The sequence below is a fragment of the Sarcophilus harrisii genome, chromosome 2 (genome assembly GCF_902635505.1).
Source record: "Sarcophilus harrisii chromosome 2, mSarHar1.11, whole genome shotgun sequence".
NCBI lineage: Eukaryota > Metazoa > Chordata > Mammalia > Dasyuromorphia > Dasyuridae > Sarcophilus > Sarcophilus harrisii.
This window is the reverse complement of record NC_045427.1, coordinates 242,836,941-242,859,142: the sequence shown is the minus strand read 5'-3', so window position 1 is coordinate 242,859,142 and position 22,202 is coordinate 242,836,941. Positions and strand designations below refer to the sequence as shown.

The 22,202-nt window shown below is 37.4% G+C and overlaps 1 protein-coding gene across 1 annotated transcript in view; it reads right to left on the bottom strand.

Annotated features, from left to right (window-relative positions):
• Positions 1-13,518, bottom strand: part of COL9A3 (collagen type IX alpha 3 chain) — a 53,606-nt gene extending 40,088 nt beyond the window's left edge. Inside the window, exons 1-6 of the mRNA XM_023494457.2 lie at positions 12,135-13,518; positions 10,494-10,562; positions 6,721-6,756; positions 5,130-5,201; positions 4,116-4,169; positions 748-783 (exon numbers count right to left, since the gene is read on the bottom strand). Of these exons, the coding sequence (XP_023350225.1) occupies positions 748-783; positions 4,116-4,169; positions 5,130-5,201; positions 6,721-6,756; positions 10,494-10,562; positions 12,135-12,200 (333 nt within the window). The 5' untranslated portion in view covers positions 12,201-13,518. The remainder of the gene's footprint in view (positions 1-747; positions 784-4,115; positions 4,170-5,129; positions 5,202-6,720; positions 6,757-10,493; positions 10,563-12,134) is intronic.
• Between the last annotated feature and the right edge of the window lie 8,684 nt (positions 13,519-22,202).

Sequence of the window (22,202 nt, the reverse complement as noted above, 5' to 3'; positions counted from 1 at the left end):
ACAGAGAAAATCCCATCTCCTAGCATCTATTAGAAAGTCAAATTAAAATGTCAAATCCCTGAGATTAAATTTTCCCTATAAATCTGCCTATGGGTCACGCCATTTTTGCTGAATTCCTTTTGGGCTAGCATACTACTGGTGGGGTGTCTGTCTAATCCCACCCCTATGCTTTATGGTATCTTTTTCCTTGTTATAGCTAACTAACTCTTTTAGGGTGCTAAATCCCTTTTAGGATTTTGCCTACTAGTCAGTGGTGTACTCCTATCTCATGGATTATTTCTTTTCTCCTAGTGAGTTCCACTGGGGAACTTGTCTTTTCCATTGATGATAGTTTACACTCTTTCTCTGGTAATGGTGCTCTCCCAAATCTATTTCATATTTACCACTTCTAGTACCTATTTGCCTCTTCATTTTCTCTGTAACTTCTAAATAAACCTACCTTTTGCCAAAGAGGAAGGTCATTGTGAATTTGTCACCTGATTGAACCCCAACGTTTGGTGCCAGTTGTTCTTCTCAATCTCAACATTTGGTGCCTACATCAATCTCATCATTTGGTGCTGAACCCAATCTCTGAGGTCCAGCCTCTTAGGAAACTCTGTTAAGTCCAATTGGCTTGGATAGGGGTACAACTATCTCTGGGTTTTCTGCTTAATATGAACTCATTACCAAGAAGACAATACCCAATACTACTATCAACTTTCTATCACCTCTTCCCTCAAATTCTACAGATTAGAAAGAAGTACTTACTCCCAGCCCAGGAGGTCCTGGAGGTCCAAGATTACCCTGTAAAATGAAAACATTAGATGGTGATAGGATTTCCTTAAATGGAAAGGTTAGAAGGGCAGAAACAGAGAAAACTCATCTCTTTCAATCTCCAGCCTATCTAGTTGGTGATATGATGGATAGAGTGCTGAACCTGGAAATCAGGAAGATATGGGTTCAAAGTCAACCTCATATATTTACTAGCTATGACCTTAGGCAAATCGCTTAATTGCTGTTTGCCTCAATTTCCTTACTATTCCATAATAATAACACCAATCTCCCAAGGTTGTTGGGAGGATCAAATGAGATATTTGTAAAGGAGGTGACACAGAGCCTGGGGCATAATAAGTTCTATATAAATGCTAATTCCTTTCCCTATTCCTGTGACTGGGATATACATATCACATTCAGAGCATTATTTTTTGTTTTCTAAAGAACTTTCACATCCATAATTCATTTGGTTCTCACAGCTGCCAGACATCTCCATTTGACAAAAAAGAAAAACATGGCCTAGAAAGATTAACTGACTTGCCCAAGACGACAAAGGTGCCTTAGTGACAAAGATAAGTAAGCCTAGAATCCAGAGCATTTGAGTTCTAGACTTTCTTTTACATAGCAATTTCTCCACTCTTCAATAAAAGTTGGGGTCTAGCCCTCAATTCTAGTTGTCCTAATTCCAGTTCTTCCTCGTCTTGCTAAACCTGAAAGTCCAGACTGTAATTTGGAGAGTAATTTGCTCTTGTAATACCTGCCCTGAATGAAAGATCACTGTCAAAATCATCATATATTTAGTGGTTAACTTTAACCACAAAGTTAAACAGGTAGAAATTCCAACTCTTTTGCTTCTCATAGTTGTTAACTTGGGGAAATATTTTGGCAAAGTTAACTTCCAAACTGCTGAAAACGGAGGCCTATGGATGAGATGACATTTGGAAGAGATGACCTTTGGATGTCCGTTCCATCCCAAGGACCCATTAGTCAGAGAGGACACAAAGCAGACAGGTGACCAGGCATCATATCTTGAATGAATGAATAGATGGCAGTGGAACTTAGAAATTGTTCTCTTTTATCTGTATTACTGTAAGCTAGATGGAGGCAGGAGCCAAATATTTTAATTCCCCCTCCAGCCCACAGCAGTGTTGTAAATTTGGTAGGCATTTCATAAGTGTCGGTTAAATGACTAACTAAAACTTTAAAACCATTCACATATTAGCAATCTGGGCTATCTCTCCTGTCTTTCCAGATAGTCCCCAGCACTGATCCTCCCTTCCAACTTCTGCCCAGAATGCAGCTCCTTCCCTCCTACTCCTGAATTTACATTTGGAATCTACCATGGAATCAGTGAAGTCCCTCTTGCTGCCTGTTGTCACCCTTTCGTGGTTCCAATCTGGGCCCCCTGGCCATCCAGTCCTCACCAGGACTAGCTGCCACCCAGATAGTGGTGGTGAAGGACAGTAGGGCTGGGGGGAAGTTAGGAAGGTAGCCTCTGAAGTGGACGGGATGAGAAGAGATTTTCATCCTGACACACATTAACTGCAAATTGTTAAGATTGAGAACTCCTGCTGTAAGCAAGGGAAAGAAATCCCTGAGAGAGTCCTTGTGAGGGCATTGAAAGGAATTAAGACTTCTTTTTAAAGGAAATTAGTCTAGCTAAAGCTTCCTGACAGCCCAGGCGGGAAGGCAGGAAGCAGGGCTGCTCAGCAAATAATTAGGATAGAGTTTGCTTTCTCCTCTTCATGTGGGAGCCAAAGTTCAAGTGAGAAGGTATGTGTGTGAGTCCCTGGGAAAAAGTACAAAGTGGGGGGCAGTTAGGTGGGGCAGTGGTCAAAGCACCAGCCCTGAAGTCAGGAGGACCTGAGCTCAAATCTAGTCTCAGACACTTAACACTTCCTAGCTGTGTGACCCTGGGAAAGTCATTTAACCCCAATTGCCTTAGTAAAAAAAAAAAAAAAAAAAAAAGGTACAAAGTGGTAAGCTTGGAGTATGAGTGGGGAACCTACCATGTAAAAACGAGTCAGAAGATGGGAGTTTTTGCTGACAAAAGGAAATGAGTGGATGAGTCCCACAGATATGTCGCATGTGTGTGTGTGTGTGTGTCTGTGTGTGTGTCTGTGTGTGTGTGTGTGTGTGTGTGTGTGTGTGTGTAGAGGGGAATAGTGAGAATCTGGGCTTCCTGGGAAGCTCATTGGTTCCCTAGCCATGTTTCTGCCATATCCTGATCAAAACAAGTGACATATTCTATCATGTCAACAGGTCAACCAAACAAGGTGACATGAGTTCTTCCACAAATCCCTGATTCTGCTCTAAGATGCTTCTCCCAAACCTCGAATCTCTCCACAAGTCATGCAAGGAAAAAGTGATTTTCTGCTTCTTCTGTGTTCCTATTTCTAAATGGGACTTTATACTTCTACACTGCCTTCACAACTCTTATCCCTAATTATGCCCCTCTGACAGCCTCTCTCCTCACCCCAACTGAAGAAGGAAGTGATTGTCTCTAGGGCTCTGGAATGACCTTCCTAGACCTTGTGTCCAAATTATTTCTCCAAATCTTACTCCTTACTTGTAATTAATCCTCCATTCCACCCATAATTCCAGGCCACTTTTCCTTCCTTCACTTGGATCATAGTGGGAGGATCTCTGGTCCAACCCTTTCATTTTATATATGTGGAAAAATATAGGGTTACATAAGTAATAAGTGGGATTTGAACCCAGATGCTGTGATTCCACAGTCAGTGCTTGGTCCAAGAAAGAGTCAAGTGAAGAAAGGATTTAAGCCAATACTACACCAAGGATATGACTTTTATACATAATGGATATGGAGAAATGTAAGAATGTTAAGTAACTACACAAAGAGAGGATTCTAGATGGAACTTGGTTAAATCCTATCCTGAGGTAGGTATCATATCAAGTGTCTCTGGCTGACAGCTCTGTAAGGCTGTGAGGGCAAGCTGTGCCCAATTTTCTACTCCTAGAGGATCTCCTTTCTACTTGCCTTTCCTTTCTCTTTTTTGCTCCCTTTCTTCTTTGCCTTAGGCCTCATCTGAACTGGAGAACCTGGAGGTCATAGAGAAGGCAACCACATCTGTCCTTTCTTGCTTATCTCACAAGGTTGTTGTTAGGAAAGTGCTTTGTAAATCTTGAAGAGCTATATAAATATGTATTATTGATTTTATTACCAAAATTTGCAGCAAAATAAATGGTCCTTTAAGGATATTCCAGTATCCACAGGGTCAAGGAATAGCTCAAAGCTTTTGTGGGTGATTAGGGATGAGGTTACCTCTTCTCTGCCCAGTAACTATATCCTGGGACTACTTCTGTTCTCTTTACCCCTTTCCACCAAACAAATAACTTACCCTTTCTCCAGGTGAGCCTTTAGGACCAGGGGGTCCATCCTGACCTGTCAGACCCTGAGGAAAAGGCAGAAAAAAAGATGAATCATATGGAGAGTGCTCTGGTACTACTAGGCACTAAGGACAATCTGCTACTTTATCATTTAAAAATGAAACACAAAGAAACTTCCAAATAATAGAAAACAATAATCCTGACTCTGAAAGCAAATAGATCTCAACTTTAAAGTTTTTCTGGCCAGGCTCTTCCTGACCTGTCTTAAATGGTAATGGGGGAAAGGAGAGTGGAGGGGAATTTCTGTCCCTATATAAATATGCAAACTACCACACACACACAAATAATTTCTTAGTTTTCTTAGACATTCTAGTAACAGGATGAGGTACAAGGACAAATACTGCTTGTCTTTAGGTACTTACAGTTCCTTTTTTTTTTTTTTTTTTTTTTTTTTTGTCTAGAAATCAAGATTATGAACGTGTTAGTGAGGAGACATTTTTTAAGATTCTTCACTTTAATATCAGTGGCCCAATGGTGCAAGGAGGAATGGGGCGAGGGGCAGAGGGGGAAGAGGAAGAGGAACAAAGAGACCTGGCTTATGCACCTATCCAAGCCCAGAATTTAGAGCTTGAATGAACCTTTGAGACCTTGGCCTCGGGATAATTAAAAGTTGGCTCAGTTTTAAACTTTCTAAGGAGAGGAACATCATGGTGCTTCTTTATCCTGCCAACAATCTGCCTAGCAATCACAAATCAGTGGTTATTTGGATGTCAGCCTAAACAGTTCCCAAATCTGAAGACTTCCTGTAACTTGGCTCCAGTTTTTTCACATAAATGGATACTGGGAAAAGAAAAATTATAACTCACTCCTGAAAGTTGTTCTGAGAAATCTTAGGGTCCTAGCAAAGGAACTGGATACCATGCAGGGAATGCTAGCGAGCAGTCTTTCCTGGGACAGGATAGTAATACAGGGAGGGGAAGCGAATCCCCATGGAAATGGCAAATGAGAGAGGCTCTGATACTCACATCTACACCTGGCAGGCCAGGCAGCCCAGCTTCTCCAGGCTTCCCAGGTTTCCCTGGGGCTCCTTTGGGGCCCTGCACAAGAAAGAAAGGAAAGAATGAGGGAGATGGTCTAGTTCCACATGATGTGGCACACAGTGCCTAGCCATGATAGACACTTAATAAAGGTTTATAAAATTGATTGTCTTTTTTAGAACTTTCACCCTAATTTCTTATCTCCATGCTGTTACATTCCTAAGCGTGGAAAGCAAGTCCTCTTTGTTTTCTTTTGGATTTACCCATTCCTATCCCTTTCCTCTGAGCTGCAGGGACCAAGATTGGGCTCTGAACCCAGTTGAAAGACTTTTAAATCTCAAAAGCCAGTCAAAATTGAAAGCCCCAACCTGCAGGAAGGCAGGCAGTTCATATGTTGAAATCAGCTCATTCCCAGCTCATAAAAAGGGCCCCTTTAGTCAATGAGATTGAAACAATTCAATTTCCCAGTGCAAATGATAAGCAGAGTTCCTGAAGAAAAACAAAAAAACAAACAAAACAAAAAACCCTGGAAAGTCCTCCATGCACTCAAGCAAACTGAAATGCACTATATACAAAGTAATAGCAACGTTCCCTGGATGACCAGATGTGTATGACTGCTATTCTCAGCAGTACATCTGTCCATGATTACTAATGAAGGATTTAGGATGAAAAATCCTACGCATAGCTAGAGAAGAAGCTGATTGTATCTGAATACAGACTGAAGCATTCTCTCTCTTTCTCTCTCTTTTTAACTTAATTTTTCTTGAGGGTTTTCATTAGGATGGGAGATCTATTTTTCCCCCTACAACTTGACTTTTATGGAAATGTTTTGTATAACTTCACAAGTAGTTTCTTAATTGTAGGTGGGGATAAGGGAGATAATCTAGAACTCAAAAATTTTAGAAACAAATGCAAAATTCATTTTATTGTTTTGAATATAACTGGAGGAAAAATAAATAAAACAAAAATTAAATAAATGACCATAAAAAATTTCCCAGTGCTTTTCATTAGGAGAAGCTGAAGTCACTTTTCTTAATTCATCTTAGACGAAGACCATGCTGCTCTCAGCAATGGATCATATAGATCCCATATAGAGGGATAACAGAATCAAATTAGAGAATATTTGTAAAAAGCACAGGGCCTAACATATAATAGATTCTATATAATGATTTAGTCCCTTCCCCTTCCCTACGAAGCTTCTAGGCCAAAGAAAATAGTAGAGTCTATACATGGAATCTTTCATTCCCTAAATTCTCCCTTTCTACCTTCTTGCCATCCCACATGGCTATTTCCCTGGCCTCTTATCCATGTTCTATTTTGAGGGTTCTTTCTTCTCAAAATATGCAACACCTATTATTCCTGACTTCCCTAACCTGGTAGGAGAACAGAAATAACAAGGTTAAAAACTAAACTGTCCTGCCACACTTGGTCCTACAGCAAATGAGACATCCCAGGTAGCAGATCACTGTCCTCCCCAGCTGATATAGCTAAGCTCACTCTCCTAAGACCTTCTCATCCCCAAATGTTTGTGACATTGACTGAAAGATATTGGTAGTGCTTTAATTACGGACTCACTTACCGGAGGGCCAGGAAGACCTGGAGGACCAGCTTCACCCTGTAACAGGGGAAAAAGTAACATATATTCAAAATGTTAAAGACAGACCTAGCACGGTTTCCCTCCTACTTCTACCTATGTGAAATGAAGGTACTTTGGATGCCCCTTTTAGCTCTTTATTGAGGAACACATTCTGTGTTTCATTCCTTTGCATTTTTATCTTCTGAAAAAGTAATGCAGAATATTGTTCATTTATCCAATCCTTTTGAAAAGCAACTTTGGACTAAATCCCCAAAGTTGTAAAATTGTGCACACTTTTTGACCAAGTGATATCAATACTGGGTGTATACCCTAAGAAATCAAGAAAGTAAAGATCCTATATATACAAAAACATTTTAGTGCTACTTGTAGCAATTAGAAATATAGTATCCATCATTTGGGGAATGGCTGACCAAATTATGATATATGAGTGTCACCTGTCAGATTGGCTAAGATGACAGGAAAAAATAATGATGATTGTTGGAGGGGATGCGGGAAAACTGGAACATTGATGCATTGTTGGTGGAGTTGTGAACAAATCCAACCATTCTGGAGAGTAGTTTGGAACTATGCTCAAAAAGTTATCAAACTGTGCATATCCTTTGATCCAGCAGTGTTACTACTGGGCTTATATCCCAAAGAGATCATAAAGAAGGGAAAGGGACCTGTATGTGCACGAATGTTTGTGGCAGCCCTCTTTGTAGTGGCTAGAAACTGGAAAGTGAGTGGATGCCCATCAGTTGGAGAATGGCTGAATAAATTGTGGTATATGAATATTATGGAATATTATTGTTCTGTAAGAAATGACCAACAGGATGATTTCAGAAAGGCCTGGAGAGACTTACATGAACTGATGCTGAGTGAAATGAGCAGGACCAGGAGATCATTATATACTTCAACAACAATACTATATGATGACCAGTTCTGATGGACCTGGCCATCCTCAGCAAGGAGATCAACCAAATCATTTCCAATGGAGCAGTAATGAACTGAACCAGCTACGCCCAGAGAAAGAACTCTGGGTGATGACTAAAAACCATTATATTGAATTCCCAATCTCTATATTTATGCCCACCTGCATTTTTGATTTCCTTCACAAGCTAATTGTACAATATTTCAGAGTCTGATTCTTTTTGTACAGCAAAATAACGGTTTGGTCATGTATACCTATTGTGTATCTAATTTATATTTAAATATATTTAACATCTACTGGTCATCCTGCCATCTGGGGGAGGGGGTGGGGGGTAAGAGGTGAAAAATTGGAACAAGAGGTTTGGCAATTATTAATGCTGTAAAGTTACCCATACATATAACCTGTAAATAAAAGGCTATTAAATAAAATTATAAAAATAAAAAAATTTTTAAAAAAAAGATATATGAGTGTCATGAAATATGATGCACCATAAGACATGATAAATGTATGGATTCAGAGAAACCTGAGAAGACTTGAATAAACTAATGTAGAATGATTTACACAGTGATCACAACAATGTGAAGGAAAACAGGTTTGAAGGACTTTGGAACTCTGATCAATGTAGTAACCAATCATGCCTTCAGAAGACTGAAGATAAAATAGCTTCTCCCCTCTTGACAGAGAGGTGATGGACAGGGGTACAGAACTCAGATACAGTCAATGTATTCTTTGTTTTGCTTGATTGCATTTTTTGTTATAAGGAAGGTCTTTTGTGCAAGTAGAATTGGTGGGTAGTGTTAATAGTATTTAAAAAAAAAAAAAAGAAAGAAAGGAGTAAGGCAAAAAACATCAGTTAAACTTTTAAAACATATACATACAAGAGTAGAAGGAAGTTCTTTTTATACATCTTAAAAACTGAATATAACAAGACTCCCTAGTTTCATATACAATCCTCTTTTTCATTCTTTGTACATTAAACTGGGCTTATTTGTTGATGCTTTAAAGTTTACAATAAAAATTATAATTCCTATTTTTAAAAATGGTCCAGAAAAAGTGCAAACTATACCTCTTTTCCCAGCATTGTCACTCCAAGGGCCCAAACTCTTCCCTATTCCTCAATGTTTGGAAAACTTACAATGTCAAAGCTTCTGTCCTGCTGAGGGGCAATATCTGGATATTCCTGAATGTCTCTCACTGGTTCTGTCTGGGAGTAGCAGCTTATTCCTTTCTGGGAAAATACTGACTACATATATAATCAGAATAGATAACTATCTACATGATGTGACTTTGGGGATTGAAGAAAGCTCCTGTATCAAGATTATTTCCTTCACCTATCTTTGTATTTAAATGCCACCATTAAAACCATTGCCCAGAAAGAAAACAGTAGGGTATTGCAATACAAACTTTGGGGGGAGAGGGGAATATTATAGGATTATCATTATAGCCATTATCAGCTATTTACATTTAATAGAAAACTGAGGGTAGAAAGAGGATAAAAGAAGAAAAACTGGGTTTGCTGCTCTAGAGGGCTAATAGAAATGTAGGCCTTGAGCAATAAAGCCACGGGAGGCCACTAAGGGATTAAAAAGACTAAAGCTAATACTATGAGACACTAAATAGGAGAAATGAGGGACATAAGATGGAACACAGAGGGAAGTCAAGGAAACCCTTTGTCTAATTCACAGTTTTGTTAAGAACCATTCGGGATTCAATATGGTAGACTTAAACCTAGTATTCCCATACGACCAAGACCCTACTTGTCACAGGGACCTTTTATTCATTCCTGTTAAATAAGAGTATTTCAGAATGAGCTTTCCCCACTCCCTTCCTGATTTCACCAATTCCTATAATTAGTTGTGTCTATCACAGCCTGAAAGTTTAAGGGAAACAGTCCTTTCTTTATTAGACCTGTCTGCAGTGAATATAGAATAGGGCCTAGACACAGTTAGGTCTCTATTCCTTTGTAAAACCACAGGAGTTGCTGTGGTAGGAAAAATTGCCACCTTGAAACCTCTTCCATACCCTGCTTACTACATTTGGTGGTTTTTCTAAAATGGGAAAAACCAAATTCCTCAGTGCCAGATCCAATGTCTGTTCACCAAAGGCTTCTGTGAAAAGAGGGAAGGGGAAAAGGGAAGGGGAATAGGGAGAGTTACAGAGAGAAAAGGAGATATAACACTTTCTGAGAAATGGATGATAATATTTCCAGGTGCCTACCTAGTTAGCAAGATCTAACAACCATATTTATCCATAAGAATTTGGACCCTAAAACAATATAGCAATTCTCTCCTGAGTTCAATAAAAGGTGTGTTTTTTTAGTTTCCCCCTGAAATCTGCTAGTAGCAAACAATGTGGACCTTATAAAGAGAACACATTGCAGTACCCTTACCCCCCTCACATGCCCCCCGCAAGGCAAACAATATCAATTTGAAAAATAGCAAAAAATCTAGATCTTCCGTTCTTTAGAGTTCTTCCAAGACACTCCCAAAGCAAAGCTTCATCCCACTACCCTCTTCAACACTCTTTCCTACGTGAAAACCCAAATCCTTCGATTCTTTCTGAGATTAGAGATCAATTTCTTGGACAAATACCCTCACAGAACAAATTTTCCCATTTTAGAAACTGGCAGGTTTGCTAATGTTTAGAAAATACTTTCTTATTTACTTTTCCTTTTTTTTTTTTTTTTTTGCTTGTAAATTCCACTTATTGAAAATGACAATTTCCTAATAAGTTACCAGGGAGCATGAATTAACTTTCCTGCATTCTTTCCCTTTTGACTTCCCACTCCCACTCTTCACACCCACTCCAACTCTCACTTCACACACTTCTTTTCAAGAATACTCACATCTATGCCGTCTTTTCCAGGAGGTCCCGGAGGGCCTTGAGGTCCAGCAGGGCCCCGAGGTCCTATTTTCTGATAGGAAAAACAGAAAGATGGCATCAGGTAAAAGTCCTCTAAAAATAGGTCATCAATATGACCTGTCCCATTTTACTCACACTTCAGCATGGTGATCAATCAATCAGCCGACTAGTATTTATTAAGCTCCTGCTATATGACATGTACTGTACTAAAGTGCTAGGAATACAAGGAAAGACAGAGAATAGTTCCTGATTTCCATGAAGTTATGATCTAATACAAGATACAACATGCAAGAAATTAGGTACAAACAAAATTTATTATAGGATAACTTGGAGTAGAGGGACTCTCAGAAGGAAGGAATTAAGATTAAGTAAAATTGGGGAAAGACTCTTACAGAAGGCAAAATTTTACTTGAAACTTAAAGGAAGTCGGGAAACCTATTAGGTAAGGAAGCAGGAAAACTTTGGAGCTTAAGAAAATTCTCCATCTCAGGAAATCAATGAGATTTGGAGCTAAAGTAAGCCTCCCCTTCCCAGAACAAGCTCCTTTAACAGCCTCACCATGTTTAAGAAAAAAAAAAAAGTAATCTAAAAGGATGATAGTTCAGAAAGGATGATAGTTCAGCACAAGCCTATGACTGGCCTCCTGAGACTATCTAAACTCACAACAAAGGCAGGGGGGCAATTGTTGATATCTAAGGTGGGGGATGTCTAGAGAGCTGCACAATGCTGTGTAGTGTACCCTGAAAAAGGCCTCTCTGTGTGAGGCTGAGGTGTGGGATTTTTTATTTTTATGCTTTTGGTAAGAGAGAGACTGTACTGTGGCATGGGCTCCATGGGGAACCTGGTCCAGCCTAGCGGTTCTGGGAACAAAGATCTCATTGTAAACCTTGCCTGGAGAGCTAGGGCTCTGCATCTGGAGGTTTTTCTAAGCAGAAAGGGAGACATAGAGACGCCTGATAGAGAGACTCTGTCAAACACCAAGGACTCCCAGGTGACACATGAATTGTGGACAGTCATGAGGTGGGATGGGAAGGATGTTTTAGAGAAAGTAGGAGTGGTTTCTTAGTTGGTAACTGGGATCTCCACTGAAGAGAAAAAGAATGATTTTGGCATTTTCTCTAAATGCTGGTATTTAGGGTGAATAAAATATGTGCTTAAGCTTTTGCTATTTTGTCCCTCCAAAAAAGGAAAGAAAGAGAGAGAGAGAAAGAGAGAGAGAGAGAGAGAGAGAGAGAGAGAGAGAGAGAGAGAGAGAGAGAGAGAGAGGAAGAGAGGGGAGGAGAGGAGAGAGTGAGAGAAAGAAAGAGAAAGAGATTGATTTTAATTTTCCTAGTTTTATTTTTGCAAATGGGTATGTTGGCTTTAATAGTCTCACTTATTCTCTCTTCCCACAAGATGGTGGCCTCTGAATTGTGGAATGAAGCCATCCATTCATTCATCCTTCTCCTTCTACCCCAGATAAGATTTCCAATTTTCTCTCAAATTCTTGCTCTTTCATCCTGAACAAATGAAAACTGGGACCCACCTACTTACTAACCCCTACCTTTACAACCAGAAGGAAAAAGCAAACTATGCTCAAGTTTTCTCTTTCTTTGCTTTGCAAAGTAGACAAAAGAATGCTTACCTGAGTTAAGGAGGTAGCTACAAGTTGACTGAGAATAAGCAGCACCAAGACAGAGGTTGCAGCCATGGCTCCTGCAGAGTTGAGCTGCTGCTGGATCCTTCCTTTCCAAAAAGCTTCTCTCCCTCACCTTTCAGTGCCTGCCTCTGTGTCCAGGCTCATCCGATCTCCAACTAGAGGCTCATAGCCAAAAGTAACCTTACTGGGGAGTGGAAGTCAGATTACTGAGGAGGCGGGCTGGGGAAAACAAGGGGCTGGCCAACTTAATGAGTGACACTGGGCTTTGAAAGTATACTCATTCACACCCTTTCACACAACCACTATATTCAGAGCCCCAACAGGGCATTCCAGAACCAAGGGTGGACCTTATCCACATAAGAGATTGAAGAACAGGAGCATAAAAATAACCAAACTGAATAACTATAAGGTCCTGGAGGTTGAGACATTTTTTTAAGGTAATTTTTTTTTCCTTTTTTATCAATCTCAGCTAATATGTACTCTTTAGTTTAAATCCTCAGCAAACATACTCTTAATCAGAAACTCAGTTCCTTAACTAGACAGTCCCTTCATCATATCATTACTTCCAGGGGCATTACTGCTGAAATACTGGGGTAAACCTTTTTCCCCCTGCCCCTTCCCCTCCCTTCTGAGAGAGCCTTGATCTAGAACAGGAGTTCTAGAACTGGAGGGATGAAATTCAGACCTTTGAATATAAGGGTTCCCTATCTATTTTCTATTCTGAATTTAATGTATACCCACAAAAAGAGAAACTATTTCCATATACAAAGTAGAACAGAAAAAAAAAGGATTATGAGTAAAATCATGAATTTCTATCACATACAACTTGATTTTCACAAAATACATATATAATAAATGTAATGTTATTGTCAAAGTTGTCTAATAAGTCTATGCTTCCCTCTGAATTTCGTTCTGCTTCCCCCCTTTTTAAACTTATTTTTAACAACAAAGGGAATAATCCCTCTCTAACTATTTATTAGGCTATGAATATATTCTAAGTATCTGAAAAAATCAAGTTACATATATAAAATGTATACATGTACATGTATAAAATACAGTGATAATTACAAATAGATCAATAGTATCTTAAGAACCAATAGTCTTAAAAGAATAAAATAGCTACAAAAGGAGACCAAAGCTACTATAGCAATGCCTTCTCTGCACACCACACTTCATGAGCATCGCAAAAGACAAAAGACTGGTCATGAAATATATTAAACTGTGTAGCCTCACATATGTTTCAGGCGGATTTTCAATGCCTGAATAACCTTTGGGAATGCCCTATCACCCTTGATATCTTCATTGCAGTTAACATCGATTTTTAAATTATTTTAGATTAAGCACTTACTATTCTCAATTTTAAAATTACTTTAATGAGCTTTTCTTTTCTTTTTCAAAAAAAATCTTTGAAACATTTTTTTAAATCAATTCATGCTTATCATTCTTGACATGTACATAAAGTCTGGCTATTTATGTTCAAAAAGGTACTATCTCAGACAAAGAACTGATAAATAGAATAATTTTACACACAAACACACAGACACACACACACATACTCATATATATTCATATACATATATATTTTGTCTAATGGTAGATAATTAGATAGAGTTGGGGAAGGAAAGAAAAAATATATTTAAAAGAAATGGTAAGTTGTATATAATAAATTTGCAGTTTAATGTGTAATCATATTCTTTATTATATAACATAGGTTATGGAAATACTTGTTTTATCCCATAAGTTAAAAAAAAATATTTTTTTTTAAAAAAGAGATTCATTCTCTTCTTTCCCCTTTTCTATATACACACATATTATAAATATATATACATATAAATACATTTATATTTATAAATTTGGGGGGAGTTATTTCCCCCAAAATTTGAACTTGCTCTTACATTCTTTGGTCTGTGAACCAAAGAGCTTTGGAAAATAAATCAAAATGTATGGTTATTGCCTTATTCTTAGACCTTGAAGTATCTATTTTTAAAGAAACAATGTGCCTTGACTGCTACCTTTTAACCTATATTTGACTTAATCTTCAGTTTTCCTTTAAAAAACCAGATTGAATTATGCTAATACTTTTCTATGCTATGACTTATTCTTATGTAGGTTTTATAATAAAGATATCTGTATTGGATATTTACAACTAAACTTACCAGGAAGACCTAGATTTAACATTTATTTCCAGAATAACTTCTTGGATATTTGATAGAATGCTCAGAAATTTGTATTGTATTGGTATCTTCCTCTTATTTGCAGTCAGAAATGAGTCAAGCTAACTGACTCCTTGAGATAAATATGAGATAAGTTATCCACTGCCTGAGAAAGGATACAGAATGAGATAATTCCTTTCTTTGGACATGGCAAGTGAATGATTCTGTTTTATTTCATAAGGCTTATTTACTTTTTAAAGGAGGATTGTGTTGTTATTATTACTTGAGGGAGAGGGGAAGGATTTGGAAGAGAAGAAAGAGCTAGCAATTGTACGACCAAAAAAGAAAATTATCTCAGCAGTAATGAGCTCACATATTCTTAAAGCGTATTGGCATGTATGTGGTCACTTATTCTGCCTATAGTGAAACCAGTTCAGGCAGAAGCCAGGTAAGATACCTAAAAGTTATACCTCCAAGTCTTTTCTCAGACTGTCCCCTATACTTCGAATATATTCCTTTCTCTGTTTTTCTAATTAGAATCCTTAAAAACCTCCTTGAAGGAAATCAGAAATTCTGAGAAAAGGAGGTAAAATTCACATGCCAGGTATGAGAACAGTCATAAAAAAGGTACAGAGGTGAGGGATTAGCTCTTCTTCTGGACTCAGTTTAGTGACTATCCCCTGTAATTGGAAAAATCTTATCTGACCTCCCAACTGCTAGTGCCTCTCACCCCGAATTACCTTGTATTTTGTGTGTGTAATAACTGGCAGAGGGGGTTAGGGAAGCAATCAGGATAAGCTTCTTATAAGGAAATGACTCTTGAATTAAGCTTTTAAAAAAAAAAAAAAGCTTTATTTTAAATTTATGGAATAAAATAAGCATTTCTATAACATACTACAAATATACCATGCACAACTTCCTTTTAAACGTGCAACAAAATTATCATGTTTCTTTTTTCCTCTCCCCCTCCCCTCCTAGAGATGGCTACCATTAGACACAAATAATTATATATTTGTAAAATTATTCTATACATACTTCTATTTATTAGTTCTTTCTATGAATGCAAATTGTATCTTTTTTCATATATCCTTTACATTTAGCTCAGGTAAATACTTGTTAATAGTCAAAATAACTTACTCCCTCAAAGTTGTTCTTCAAACAATATTGTAGTTACTGTATATATGTGTATATACTGTATATATTTTCTTGGTTCTGCTCATTTTACACTTCATTATTTCATGTGAATCTTTTTCTGCAATCATTGAGCTCATCATTTCTTATGACACAGTAGTATTCTATCATAAACTACAACTTGTTCAGCTATTTCCCCTAGTGATGGATATCTCCATAATTTCCATTTATTTTTGCCATCACAAAGAAAGCTGTTATAAATATTTTGAAAGAAGTTCTTCTCTTTCTCTAAATCATCTTTGGGAATAGATGAAATAGTGGTATCGCTGAGTCAAAGGTTATATAGGTAGTTTAATAATTCCAGATTGTTCTCCAAAATGGCTGTATCAGTTCATAATCCCACTAACAATGAATTAGTGTCCCAATTTCTCCACATCCCTTGAATTAATCTTTGAAGAAAGTTAGATCTTTCTTTTCTTTTCTAAGAAAATAAAAAAGGTGAAAGAGGAAGAAGTGCAAAAACACTCAGGTAGTAGATGAAATGTCAGGTACAAGGAAAAGAAACAATTTGGACAGAATGCTAATTCATAGAAAATAATGTGAGACATAAAATTGGAACAGGAAGCCTAAAGTCTGTCTGTGAAGAATTTTTACAAGGTAAACAGAGATATTTGTATTTTATTCTAGAGACTAGAAAGAGCTGCTCCAATTTCTTGAGCAGAGGAGTAATAGACTTTTGCTTTAAGAATATCAACTTGGACATTAGGTTAGGGGTGGATTAGAGAAGAGAAAGAGAGATGAATCAGGGAAGCTGATTAGGAAGTCTTGTATAGGCCATAGAAGACAGGAAGATCAAAATTAGGATGGTAGTCATGAGTAGAGATAGGGGATGCAAGACATTCTGGATGTAGTAGAATTGACAAAACTTACTAAGTAAATTGGGAGAAAGGAAGAGAGAGGAGTTAAGGATGGCTTGGAAATCTCACTGTCTCTGTGTGTGAGTGTCTCTACGTCTCTCTCTCTCTCTCATCTACATAGAGATGCCATTTGAAACCAAAGGGAGCTGATAAGACCATTAAGATGGACTATAAAAAAAAAAAAAAAAAGAATCCAAGGCAGAACTTTGAAATGCATGAATAAGGGATGAGTTATGGATGGTTTACCCAGCACATTACATGGGAAAAGGTAGCCAGACAGGAGAAGAAATATGAGAGAACATTGTCACAAACCTAGATAAGACAGTCTCTGCAACAAGGGGTGGTCAACAGTGACAGACACTGCAGAGAAGTTAAGAAGGACTAAAAAAAAAAAAAAAAAAAAAAAAAAAAAAAATCATTGGATTTGACAACTAATAGATCATTTAGTAATTTTGGAGAGGGCAAGTTCAGTTGGGTAATGTCAGAAGCTAATTTGAAAAAGGTTAAACACTGATTCAACCATTCTGGAGAACAATTTGGACCTATGGCCAAAGGGCAATCAAATTGTGTAAACCTTTTGATTCAACACTAACATTAATAGGTCTGTGGTCTGTATTACAAAGTTGTTGGGTTTTTTTGTTTTAAGGCCAGAAGAGGGGCAGGAACCTACTTGCATAAAAATATAGCAGTTTTTATTTTTATTTTTTTGGTGGGGGCAAAGAATTGGAAATTGAGATGATATTCATCACTTGGGGAATGCTAACCAAGATGTGGCATATGAATATAATAGAATACTATTGTGCTATAAAAAATGATGAGCAAACTGATTTCAGAAAAACCCAGAAAAACTTACATGAACTGATGCAAAGTGAAACGAGCAGACCCAGGAGAATATTATATAAAGTAAGAGAAACATTGTATGATAATCAACTATGAATGAGTTAGATATTCCCAACTATATGGTAATCCCAAAGTACTCATAAGAAAAAACTGAATGTCCAAAGAAGGAACTGATAAAGAGTCTGAATACAGATCAAAGCATGCTATTTTCACTGAGAGAGAGAGAGAGAGAGAGAGAGTGTGTTCTCTTTTAGTTTGTTCCTTCTTTCACAACATGACTAATATGGAAATGTCTTACATGAGCACACATATGTATCCTTTATCAAACTACTTACCATCTTAAGAAGGGGAAAAGGGAGGGAGAAAATTGGAACTCAAAAATTTAAGTGAATATTGAAATTTGTCTTTACATACATAACTAGAAAAAAACAAAACTAATTTTTTTAAAGTGTGTGTGCAGAGGAGGAGTTTAAGAGAAAATGAAAATAACTTTTCCTAAGGCATTGGCTGCGAAAGGAGAAAAGATAAACAAATCTAAAGGGACTGTGGGTTTGAGTGAAAGTTTAAGAATCTAAGAATTATTTGTAAGCAAATGGGAATGGGCCAAAGTATTACATTTTTTTAAATGGGAGAGGGGGAAAATGATTGAATGGGGCAATTTGAGGGGGATAGGAAAAGATGGGATTAAAGCCCCAAGTAGGCACTGTGTTAACATGAAGACCCACCTCTTTCTTTAACTGGAGCAAAAGAGAGTTAGAAAGATGATAGTAAAAGTTATTTGAAATGGAGATGTGAGAGGGGAAAAAGGAAGGTATCTCTAGATGACCTTCATTTTTTCAATGAAATATAAAACAAGATCCTTTGCTAAATGGGAGAGATAAGGGGGACTTAAGAGGTTTGGATTAAAGAAGGTTTGATGTTTGTTGTTGTTCAATCATCCTTTGTTACCCCATTTGGGATTTTCTTGACAAAAATATTGGAGTGGTTTGACATTTCTTTCTTTTAAAAATTTATTTTATTTTTAATTTATGGAATAAAACAAGCATTTCCATAATATAAAGGATGAATGCACACAAAGGGCACACTAGGCACAACTAGTCATTTCTTTTAAATAAATAAATAAATTTCTTTTTTTCTCCCCTCCCCCCACCCTACCCTAGAGATATATACTATTAGACACAAATAGATATATTTATGTACAAAATTATTCTATACATACTTCTATTATTTCTTTCTCTGAATACAGATACTGTCTTTCTTCATATACCCTTTATAGTTAATGTTTATAGTTAGAATAGTCAAAATGCAGTATTTCAATGAAAAAATCAAGACCACTTAAGAGTCAGACCAAAAAAATGACTTACGTCATAATTGGAGAGATGCAAATCAAAACAGTCTTGAGATATCATTTAATACCAACTAGATTGGCTTAAATGATGGAGAGGTAAAGTGACATTTGAAAACATTGTTTCCAAAGATGAATAGAGAAAAAGGAAAAGAACCAATATGTTCCAGAGTGTGTATAGCAGCTTTCTCTGTGTTGGCAAAGAACTAGAAATTACAGGAATTCCCATCAGTTAGGGAATGGCTAAACAAGTTCTGGTGTTGATTGTGATGGAATGCTACTGTGCTATAAGAAATGATGAGCTTAGAAAAAAAAATGGAAGACTTGCCATTTTTTTCTCCAGCTCATTTCACAGATAAGGAAATTGAGGCAGAGTTAAGTGGCTTGCTCAGGATCACACAGGTAAAAAATGTCTTAAAACTGGACTTGAACTCAGAAAGGTGAGTCTTCCTTACTTCAGGTCCAGCATTCTTTCCATTGCACCACCTAGCTGCCTAACAGTTGCTGAGGGAAATGAAACACAGTCAATGAGGGACAAGGAAAGGATTGAGATTACATAACACTATGAAAAACTTGTAGTGGGCCCTTGTTGTTCCAATTGTGTGCCCTCCTTCATTGGAGATTAGCAACTTGCAGATAGAGATAGTGGGATTAATCTAGGGTTGGGGTTAGGAAAAGGACAAGAATCACAAGGAAAAGGATCTGGTTAGATAAATATTTAAGTGTGTAGTAGGTGTCAGGAACCGTGTTAAGTGCTGGAGATATAAGGAAAAAAAAAAAAAACAGTCCCTGCCCTACAAGAGTTTATAATCTAATGAGGGAAGATTTAAACAAAAACAAAAACAAAAACAACAACAAAAACAACAACAAAAAAAAGGGAAGCTGAAAAGGAGGAGGAAGACTAGAGGACACTAGGGATGCATGATGTTTTGTTGAGTTGAAACCAAGTAGAGTTGTTGACAGAAAGTGGAATTAACTGGAAAGTATAGACCTCTTGTCCTTCCTTCGCTCTGGAAGAGAGCTAACGACATCACAAGAGGGATATCTTGACTTGCCTATAAATTGGATATATCCAATTAAGTGAGGGAGAGCTTTGCATAAAGACATTTGGTTCCATTCTCATCTCCAGGATCATCAAAGTCCAATGGCAAGTAAAGTCAAGATGACAGGTGATAGTTCAGTCCTCTTAAAGGAAGGCTTTGGAGGTCAGTGTCTGCCTTTTATCCCTCCAATCAGAGGGAGAGAAGCAACTGAGGATGTTGAGGTGTTGAGTGTCAATAACAGATAAGGAGTCAAGGAACTCGAGGCAAAAGGCAGTACAAAGTTGGGCTAGCTAATGTTGGGCTCTTTTATAGTCAGTTAGTACAGTAGATAACGCCGCGTCCGAAGTCAGGAAGACATATCTTCTGAGTTCAAATCTAACTTCAGATGCTTACTAGTTATGTGGCCCTCGTCAAGTCACTGGACCCTGTTTACTTTAGTTACTCATCTGTAAAATGAGTTGGAGAAGGATCACAGATATAATTGAAAAATGATTGAACAGCAAAAAACTTCATGATCAAATCTAAAGGGAAGAAAATAAAGATCAGAATAGGAATGATGATTGAGAACTCATGGAAAGGTAGAGTTTGGGGAGGTTATGATAAAGGCAGAAGATATCTTTAGGAGAGAATAGGCATATGGCGAAATGAAAGGATAGGGGATCATGATCAGATATAAGAATTTCAAAATTATGAGTATCAGAAACAAAACTTTTATGAATAGAACATAAAACATTATGGATGGATTATTTTATTTTCGCTTTTGTATCCTCAAAACTTAACACGGTATCTTACATATAGTAGGCACTGAGTGTTTTTAAGTTGAACTTTGACGAGTTAAACACCAAACAATATTAAAGTATGCATTTATGTAGTATTTTGATGTTTATAAAGTGCTTTTCTCATTTTATCTTCACAACCCTATGAGGAAAGTACTGTTATTATTATTATTCCCATCTTACAGATGAGGAAACTGAAGCAACACAGCTAGTGTCTGAGACAGGATTCATTCAGGTTTTCCCCCATTCCAAATCTAGCATTCAATCTATTGAACTATCTAGAATCACCCTCCTTCCCAAAAGACATCATTCTACTGAGCCCTAAAGTTTCAACCCCACTCTACTAGCCTACCAGTTAGCTCTTAAAATTTCCACAAATGACTTAATTAGCAATATTGACTGGGTCTCTTCAAACATTTATGTAGGTATTGAACTGCAGGTCTAAAGATCAGGAGAATGGGGGTAACTCTACTGTCCTGATCTCATAAATCTCTACCTCAGGGTACATTGACTCGTTTTCCAAAATCATAAATTTGTTGCTGTTTAGTCACTTTTTAGTTGTGTCAAATTCTATGTGTACTTTTTTTGTTCATGGGGTTTTCTTGGCAAAGATACTGAATGGTTTACCATTTCCATCTCCAGCTCATTTTAGAGATCAAGAAACTAGGCAGTTAACTGATCTGCCCAGAGCCCCTCAGCTAGTAAGAGTCTAAAGTCACACTTGAATTCAGGAAGATGAATATTTTGATTTCCAAACCCAGCACACTACCTCCTCCCCGGCCTTCCCCCCCTGCCACCTAGCTATCCAAATCAAACATGATTTTGATGATCATTTATTATTAAACAATCTGTATCTCTGCTACTCTGCCACTCCTTTTTGCATAGTTTATCCAGGTTCTCTATAGAAGCCTTCTTCAATATTTATTGAGTCAGTAAGACATAATTGAACAAAATAACATAAGAGTCTTGAAGAGGTTAACCAGCTAGGCTCACATAACCAGGTGTTTGTGATTTCCTAGGCCATACTTGATCTACAAAGCCACAATACCTGAAAGAGGTTATTGTTTTTCAGTCATGTTCAATTCTCATGTGATTCTGTGGGCTTTTTTGTTCGTGCCTTTATTTTATAGTTGAGGAACTGAAGCCTCCTTGTCCAGAAGGCCTGGGTTTAAATCCTACCTTTGTCATTTGATATTTTGATTTGTAGCCATTACAGATAATTTAATTTTCCCGTCCATAAAATAGGGATAATATAGGTAAAATCAATCTCAAAGAGTTGTTCTGAGGTTCAAATATATTGCTTGTGAAAGACATATTTAGAACCTCTACCACATAAATCTCACCAAAACCTTTTTAATTTTGCAGATAAGAAAAAGGCTTTAAGGTTTGCAAAGCATTTTACAAATATCTCAACTTTTTAAAAATCCTCACTGTAATTTTAAGAAGTGGGTGCTATTATATTATCCTCATTTTATGAATAACAAAGACGTAAATGACTTGCCTACAGTCACACAGAACAGCAAGGTGTTACAATGGATGGAGTTGGGTGTGGAATCAGGAAGATCTGGGTTCAAATTTTCCCTCAATCACTTACTAGCTGTATGACCCTAAGTCCTTAACCCCTATTTTCTTCAGTTCCTCAACTATAAAATGGCACATGGTTGAAATAACAAATCACTCCAGTATCTTTGCCAAGAAAATACCACGGACAAAAAAGCCCACAGGGTCACAAGAACTGAACGTGATTGAACAACAATGACCTCTTTCAGGTATTGTGGCTTTGTAGATCAAGTATGGCCCTGGAAATCAAAAACACCTGGACATATGAGCCTACCTAGTCAACCTCCT